This window comes from Trachymyrmex cornetzi, unplaced genomic scaffold, assembly GCF_001594075.2.
Source record: "Trachymyrmex cornetzi isolate Tcor2-1 unplaced genomic scaffold, Tcor1.1 scaffold1841, whole genome shotgun sequence".
NCBI lineage: Eukaryota > Metazoa > Arthropoda > Insecta > Hymenoptera > Formicidae > Trachymyrmex > Trachymyrmex cornetzi.
The window spans coordinates 3,463-12,587 of NW_017296464.1; the positions used below are offsets into that span (position 1 = coordinate 3,463).

Here is a 9,125-nt window from a genome sequence, read left to right on the forward strand (position 1 = left end):
AAACATAAAATGTGTAATTATTGCACAATAATTATTACATTATGAAATTAAAATGTAAGAAGTTATTTTTAATTAAAGTTCAAATTAAAGCTTCAATATTGCACATTTTAAATTATTTCTTTAAATTAAAAAAAAATATGATTTTTACGATAATAGCTTTAAAAATCGCTTTAATAATAGCTTTAAAAAAATATGATTTTTAAGATAATAGCTTTAAAAATCGTTTAATTTCTTTTTTTGCGTATGTAACTATATTCTCATTTGTGGAACTGTTCTCTTAGCCAGACATGGAGAATTAAATATAAGATCCTGCATTTCCTTTCCAGTTATTGTTACATCAGATCGTAATGGTTCTTCAAATTTTTCTAATACAATTCTTTTCTCCTCTTCTGTCCAAGTTGTCCGTTTAACAGGTACCACAAATACTTCTATTCATAATAAAAATTAAATATTACACAAATTATATGTATACATAAACCGAGAGAGATCTGATTGTGCACAAACGTATTCTCATTAATACATTAATAGTACAGCAGAACTCGGATTATTCGACTGGAATAAATCGCGCATAACGCCAATGTCATGAGAACCACGTCATAACAATAAGATCGGATTATCCGGAAAATGAAAAAAAACGATGTCGGGTAATTTTACTGTATACTAGAAAATTATTAGTAGATGTGATTGGATCTGTGATGGCATGATGTGGACTAATGGGACTTTCTCATAAATTAAGTTTATTTTGTGTTGAGTTACCATTAGAACAATGATATTTTATTAAAACTGCCAAAGAAACCGATTTTGGTAATTTTTTTTCTATTAATAATAAGTTATTTTTATATTATTTGTAGGAAAAACCAGGGCCTGTTGTCGTTCTTGATTAGTGATTTAAAAAAAAAGTAGATGCCTGATTTTAAAATATTATTTTCGTTATAATATACCTCTACCATTTAGGTAAATTAAGAAAATATTACTCTTGAATTCACTGTATCGTACAATAAATTAATTTTAAATAAAACTGCGATAATATGACAATTAACCTTATGTTCTGGGTTGATTGTCACACGTTCCAGTATTGGCAGAAGCATATTTATTATGGACAGCACACAAAAAATATTTTTATTTTAATGTCAGTTCTATATTTCGAGAAATAATATTAAATAAGTATAAATATTAATATAAATAAAATAGTTATTTTAATCACAAAATACGTAATTTGTTTTTGTAATGTAATTTCTATATGAAAAATGAAAAAAAAACATATATATACATATATGTATATGAAATGTTATATATATATATATAGGTATTTGTGAGAGTATATTTTCTAAAAATGTGTCGATCTAAAGATTTTAAAATTAATTGTCACCTAACTCCGTCTCAATCTACCCCATAACCATTTTCAATAAAAGAAGTTGTATTTACAAACTTTGTCAGGATTAATTAATTATGGTAAAAATTTTCTAAGTACTGTTATTTTCTATACAAGGATATTGCGATTAATGCCACAGATTTATTAGACAACAGAGAGAGAGAGAATAGGTAATAAGAAAAATTTACTTACCAATTTCATTTTCTTAAAAATTGTTGTAAATAATATATACAATGCTTTTGGTGCAAACTAGTTTACATAACAAGTTAACCCCTTAACTGCGGATGACGAAGATCTTCGTCATTTCGGACTTTGCTCAAAAGACTGCGGCAAAAACGTCAATCTTCGTCATGACATAAATTCGACTAACGAAGTCAATAATTTGTTTAAAATTCAAACAAAAACGGTTTCAGGTATTTGAAGGTATGCAGATTAAAATGCCTTTGCCCGTTTTCATAATCATTGTGCCAAAAAAATGTTAGACGTCCTTAAAAATTGCAATTTTGAGAATTTTTTCAGAATCTTCGTCAAGAAGTATGGCATTTTATTCAAACAATTTATGTATGAAAAAAATTATAAAACATTTTGAAACTTGTTACTCAGGGGTTTTTTGGGTCGCTGATTACGAATCTGAAGTCAGTTTTGACAAATTCAAAATGGCGGATCCAATATGGCGGACACATTTTGCGAAAATGTTACCATTTTGCACGAAACTTGTTACTCGGAGGTTTTTTGGGTCGCTCATTATGAACCCGGAGTCAGTTTTGAAAAGTTTAAAATGGCGGTTCCAATATGGCCTACTAGATTTCCTAAAATTACTCGGTTGTGTTTGAATTTTATTACTCGACAGTTTTCGAGGTCCATGACACAACGGATATTTGGCTTCTCAAATACGGGCAACTCGTCATCGAATGTCCGCCATATTGGTTCCGAAGTTTGAATTTTTCAAAACTGACATCAGATTCGTAATCAGCGATCCAAAAAAACCCCGAGTAACAAGTTTCATGCAAAATGGCAACATTTTTGCAAAATGTGTCCGCCATATTGGATCTGCCATTTTGAATTTGTCAAAACTGACTTCAGATTCGTAATCAGCGACCCAAAAAACCTTTATGCACCAAGTTTCGTCAAAATCCAACAACTTTTTATTTTCCGCAGTCTGGATACATTCTATGAAATTACAGCCGCAGCTAAGGGGTTAATATTGTATTAGCAATCTATATTTAAAAAATGAGATTTTTTTATCATGTACTAATTGAGTTATAAGCATTTTAATAATCAACCCCGTACGACAACCAGCCCCGGTCTTCCCTATTATTAGAACTCTATTTGTATTATACTTACATATTTTCAATATTCTGTATCTAATACAAGAAAGGAAAATTGATTATCAGATCTAAAGTGGCACCATCAGCGATTCTAGTGTCAATATCAAATAACTATTGGCTTCTTGATAGAATATACACAGTAAATTACATCCTTACCTTCTGATCTGCGTTTCTTTTTTACAGCTTTTATTTCAGTCTTTGTACGTTTTTTATACGTTGGGGTTGATAATGAGCCTGTGTTAAAAATATGTTATATAAAATCAGAAACAAGGAATCTATATATTTCAAAAATAAGTTTTCTACTCACTATCACTCGATTGTTGCAAATAATCAATTTTATTAAATGTTTTATTAGCTGTGATTTCTATGCTGTTATCAATTTCATTCTCACTGTCGCTTTCCTCAATTAAATTGTTTGCTGCATCTCTTACGCCTTGTGCAGCCTCTAGAAGCTGTGATACTTCTGTAATATCTTTAACTATTCTGTATATTTCCATATGTATTTTCTCATGGCGCCCCATGAAATGAGCCAGATCAGTAATCTGATTGTCTGTTAAATTAAGAGTAATTCCCATTGTGGCTATGTTTTCTGAGTGTAGTACCACGTAATGTATCAGGAAATTCGGTTCCGCTCTCTTTAGCAAAATCCAACATGACTCGATACGCCTTTAAATATTTATCAATAGCTTTATCATGTCCTGGAATACCAAATAAGTAAGGATTTTCCGGGTGTACTTTAGCTTTATTTCTAAACTGTAAAAACATTTGTACACATTCTAAATTAATTTCATCTAATATTATAGGAACAGTTCTTCCTAGCTTTCCTCGTAAACAAAATCGTACATATTTTTGTGCTAGATCTCTTTTATCTTCAGATAATTTATTGAAAGTTTCGATACTTTCATTAATTCTCTCATGAGTTTTAAAATCAGAAATTAATATTCGTTCTGTTTCTCCTGACCGGCGGCGATTAAATAATTGCATTGATATTAAAGTAGCTTTTCCAAGAGACATCCAAGCAGATAATGAAAATTTCTTTTTTAAACTATTGTACGATGTTCTTTGCACTTCTAGTAAATGATTCCGTAATATTTTTATGTCTTCCATTGTAGGCAGTTTTGTAATCTTATGTCTTTTAAATTGAGTTTGAGATTCGATTACAGTTTTATTAACACTTGCTCCATAATCAACTGTTAATAGTTTTAAAAAGTTTTCTGTATTTTTTTTCGTAGCGTCGTTATGATTTTTTATACATTCCATTATTAAAATTTCACCAATATTCTTTACGTAAGTTCCAAGATTAGATGCATTGGCAGGTTTTTCATAGACATCCTTTTCTTTGTTATATTTTGCAACAATATTTACGGTATCTAAAAAAGTATCGTAATATTTTGGATCGTACATAGAAGTCAAAGATGTTATATCATTAATATTTCTCATCTCTGTCAATAGGCGACTTACAAGCCGCAATCGAGCTCGAATCATTGGTAAATGATGCGATGAGTGTCTATATTTTTTACTTAGGGAATTCGCAAATATTATTAATAAACTATCGTAACGAATATTGCGAGTTAGGTCATCATTTCTCATTGCTGGTAATACTATAATCGCCGTACTCTCTCACTATAGCTTCTTTGAGACATTTGCCTTCTTACCTTCTACCCATTACTTTAACGACGCGACTGTTCTGTCCTGACCGACCCGTACATTTTCTGAAATGATGCCTCAGTGTTGATTTTAAATAATGACCCTTACAATTTCCACATGCTAGATAATTTTTAAGAATCTTAAGTTTATTTTCTCTTGCTCGTCTACATGGAATAAAACTTTGCCCTTCGTATTGCTTTTTAATGTTAAATTCGAAACTTCCTTTTTTTCTTAAAGTATCGATGATTTTTCTTCTTTCGTTACAACCTTTAGGTAAATATTTGAACTTTCGAACATCATCTTCCTCAGAATGAACTAATTCCAAATGTCGGACAATCTTTGCTTGCATTTTGTGACAGAATATACACATATATTTTTTTATGCCTGCATGTTTCGTAGGTATTACTGTTTGTTCATTTTGTCGAGTTTCACATCCTCCAACATTGTTAACATCCAAGCCTGTAGATATTATTGTATCATTTTGTATGTTAGAAAGGGGTTCTTTATATTTGCTGTTATCTTCATGTTCTGATTTTTCTGTTTCTTCAGAGTTACTCGTAGCTGACGAGTATTTACTTTGTATATAATCAGAACTATTTTTAATAATGTTTTCTATTCACAAAAAGAATATTATTAAATAATAAGTATAAGCACTATAAAATAGATTGTATAAAAATTAATCATAAAAATTAAAATATAATTTTAAAATAATATAGTTTGAATACTTTGTATTTTAGTATCATCCTCTTGCGCAAAGTACAAGTCGTTTACATTATATGTTTCAATTTCTGGCAATTGGTACAAAGTTGAAGGAGACTGTTCTTTGCTGTTATCATTTAATATTGTCTCAAAAGGTACGTCTGATATAATAAGTAACTAATTAATATAGTCAATTTAAATAGCTAATTAGCAATTAACAATAAATAAATAATAACTGACATAAATAAAACAAATAAATAATTATACAAAAATAATCGCAAATGTAAAACTTAATAGTTTTATTTACAAAGTTAAAAGGTTACTACCTGTATTTAATAAATCAGAAAATTGACTTAAATTCGAAACATTGCAATCAAGTATCTCCTTCTCGAATATACTGGTTACTATTGATGAAAGACTAAGATCATTAATTTCGATCCTTGAATTTGTATCATTAATATTAAGCACATCTGTGTTTGTATTATCATCTGAAATAGGAAAGGTATTACATACATTAACGAAGTTATACTATACTATAACCAAAACTTATTTTACATGTTAATTGATACTGTAATTAAATAAAAATTACAATAAACAAAAATAGATTAACACGTTAATGAAATCAAATTTATGACATAAAGCTCGTATTTAGAACACATTTTTAATGAAATAAGTGCTTTTTGAATATAGGCTTAAATGCCAAAGGACACGTAAAACTTAGTATCAATTTAAACGAATCTATTTACACTTTTTTGTTAAAACCATGATGTAAAGAGAAAAGTGTAACATTGAGCATAATGGCGACAGCAATACTGGAAATAATCAATTAAATTTTCCCAGAAGTGAATTTTCCTGCATATAATAGCATACTGAAACAGCCAATCAAATTTGATTCGAAGTTCACTCTCTTACTGCGCTTTCACAGGAAAGATTCATCTTTCCTTTTACATCATGTATTACGTTTTACACGACCCAATTTATACTAAAATTATAACATCAGTATTATAACTATCTGGTGTTAGATGTCGGGTTAACACTATTTTATACCTGTAATTATTACATCAATATAGTAACTTTGTTGTAAAGTAGCATTTTATACACAGCATCTAACATCAATAGTTATAACATCGATGTTTATAACTTCGGCATTGAAATTGGACCGTGTAAATGTAGCAATGTGATTAAAACATGAAGCATTAGATTAATACTAATAATATGTATTAAATCATATACATATACAGCAAACCTTTAATATCAGTGCATGCTGGTGTTTGTATAACGAATTTAGTATGTATCGTTTCAATATTAGTAATCCTACATCTAAAAATAAAAATGTTTAATGTATATTTTTATGCAAGAATACAAAAATAACTATTTTAAAATACCTACTTATTTGTTGCCATTACCGTTATTGGATCTTCTTTTTCTTGATAATTGCCGCCTCGACAATGTAAATTACAAATTTCACTCTAAATTAAATTATTAGTATATTTCAGAATATTTTATACAAAATGATTAAAAAAGAAGATCAATATTCTGGGAGATGATAGAATCAGTTATTTTAAGCAAAAAATATTTATAAACATTCTACTCCAAACGGTTTTCGAGATAATTTTAATTTAATACGCAATAATGCCATTGCACCTGTTAATTACTATATGAATTTGTTGCTAATATTGTAGCTGCATTTCGTTATTCATTTCGAATATTGACGAAAACCTATAGCATACGTAACATGAACTTCAGATTTGCATTATTCGCAGTGAATAATGGAACTCAGCCACTGTTGACTATTGTGTAACGTTGTATACTTCATCCAACGAAAAAATATCCATTGCCTGCGCATAGAGTTCAAGCCATAAATATTCTTTGGTTGAACAGAATATTCTAAGGAGAACATAAGAGTCATACAGTTTATTCGCGCCGCATGCTCCAGCATGCTTCAATGTGCTCCTGTTTAGCTTTTACTTACTTTAACAACCGCGTTAGGCCGGAATCAGACTACGCATTGAAGAATGAGATTGAAGATTGAAAGATTGAAGTTTGACCAATCAGAACAAAAGGAACCAAAACTTCTTTGTCCTCATTGGTGAAATTTCAATCTTTAATATCAATCTTCAATGCATAGTCTGATTCCGGCTTCAGAGTAAGTAAATGCTGTAGTAGAAGCATTTAAAGCACGCGAACAAACCTATAATAATATCGTAAGAAGATCATCATGACCTCATTTGTCATTTATAAGTTCATTTTTAAGTATCAAATGATATTATGATGGCATTCTGCGATATCATCATGAATTCTTTATCACCTACCAAAATATTGACCTCTTTAATTATCTCGTGTAAGACAATACAAAATTACACAAAAAAATTTAACTTAATAAAATAAAATGGAAATTATATCCAAAAATGGAAATAATTATTGTTTTAAGAATGTCCTTTCCATCAAAGATATAAATTAGTAAATAATGGGTGCTTTCCAATTGACAATACAAGTCGATACAAATGTCGTTCTATCTTTGTTACTCTCTAAATGTCAAGAAAGATAGAACGACACTTGTGTCAACTTATGTCATCAATTGGAAAGCACCCAATTATAAATCTAATGTATAGTTCACTTGGCATTAAAAATATTTCGAAACATTTGACTAAACACACAACACACACACATAATTAGAACAAAAAATTTTAATAATTAACCAACCTGCAAATGCTTCGAAGCATTTGTAGTGTTAAGTTAACTGTAGTGCAATGAATGAACACAATAAACAATATTATATTTAAAATTAATCTTTTCCATAGATCTTCTTTTTATAAAATATGTGACGAATTGTATTTTTGGAAATATAAATACTAATATTTATTTACATATGTAAATGATGTTGTAATTTTAAACAGTTACAGATTTAAAAGAGATTTATTTCATGTTTGAATAATTACTATGTTAATAATAACCTTATTTTTAACTTTACTATTTTCCTTAAAGTTATATTTTAAAAATAATTTTATTCTTCTGTAATACAGTTTTATCTTCACAAACAGTATTTTTCAAGCCAACTTTTTGTTTACTTTTGAGGATTTGACAGCAAAGACACTTACCATTATTTGTATTAATCTGTTGCATTACTTTAATATTTTCCTCTTTATTATGAATGTCGTAACGCGTTAGTATAATTCGCGGCATCATACCTTGAAATGATAAAGTACAAATATAAATTATGTTTTTCCGTACACAAAATCTTAATGTGTTCTTTACAAATAAAATGTTTTAAATAAAAACATACATACAAAATACAATATAACACAATATCCAAGATATATTTACTGGTTGATCTCAATATGTTTTGCTCTTCTTTCGTTTTTCGGTTATCACGTTTCCTTAACGAATACATTTTAATTAAGTATTCAAAAGATTTATTTTTGTACAACTTAATTATCACTAATCTCCTTATTGTCAACAATCCTATCATTGAAAACTATAAAAGTATAGATAAAATCTCGGATAAAATTACAGCATAAGCAGGAATAGTATCAGAATGGCGCTAAATTTTTGTTCGAGTCGCATGTTCCAACATGCTTCAACATGCTTCTGCCATGGTCGATAGGGACGAGAGAGAGGGACCTTGGCAGACGGCCATTTCTATCTTTTTCCATCCAATGGTGTAATGGGAGAGAGAATGAGAGGGAGATTGGCCGTCTTCCACGATCTCTCTCTTTCATTATTGTCGACCACATTTGATACACTTATTAGGCCGGTATTAATAGTTGAGTCTTATTTCAAGACCGTCTTAAGTAATGTCTTAAGACTCTAATGCAGCCTTCTGATTGGTTCGTGACTCCTTAAGACCGTACTTAAGACGGTCTTGAATATAAGATCTGACTATGAATACCGGCCTTAGATACGAATCGCGAAGTCCATTCTCTATGGCCGGTATTCATATAGCGTTTTCGGCCCGGCCAGGTTTGCACCAACCTGGGTTGGATTAATAGCGTTTTGTGCTCTCCTATTGGTAGAGCGGGTGACGTCAACCAATAGGAAAGATTAATCCAACCCAGGTTGGTGCAAACCCGATCGGGCCG

General features: G+C 29.9%; 2 protein-coding genes across 2 annotated transcripts; both read right to left on the minus strand.

Moving 5' to 3' along the window:
- Positions 1–249: 249 nt before the first annotated feature.
- LOC108759423 (uncharacterized) lies at positions 250–3,288 on the minus strand. The gene is made up of 3 exons (XM_018504869.1): positions 3,008–3,288; positions 2,857–2,934; positions 250–428 (listed from the first exon to the last, which is right to left on the minus strand). The coding sequence occupies exons 1-3, from the start codon at positions 3,273–3,275 to the stop codon at positions 250–252; spliced, it is 525 nt and encodes a 174-aa protein (XP_018360371.1). The 5' UTR covers positions 3,276–3,288.
- A 1,022-nt stretch (positions 3,289–4,310) lies between these two features.
- On the minus strand, positions 4,311–8,229 carry LOC108759424 (uncharacterized). The gene is made up of 4 exons (XM_018504870.1): positions 8,145–8,229; positions 5,373–5,534; positions 5,073–5,207; positions 4,311–4,959 (listed from the first exon to the last, which is right to left on the minus strand). Exons 1-4 carry the CDS (start codon positions 8,227–8,229, stop codon positions 4,352–4,354), a joined length of 990 nt encoding a protein of 329 aa, XP_018360372.1. The 3' UTR covers positions 4,311–4,351.
- Between the last annotated feature and the right edge of the window lie 896 nt (positions 8,230–9,125).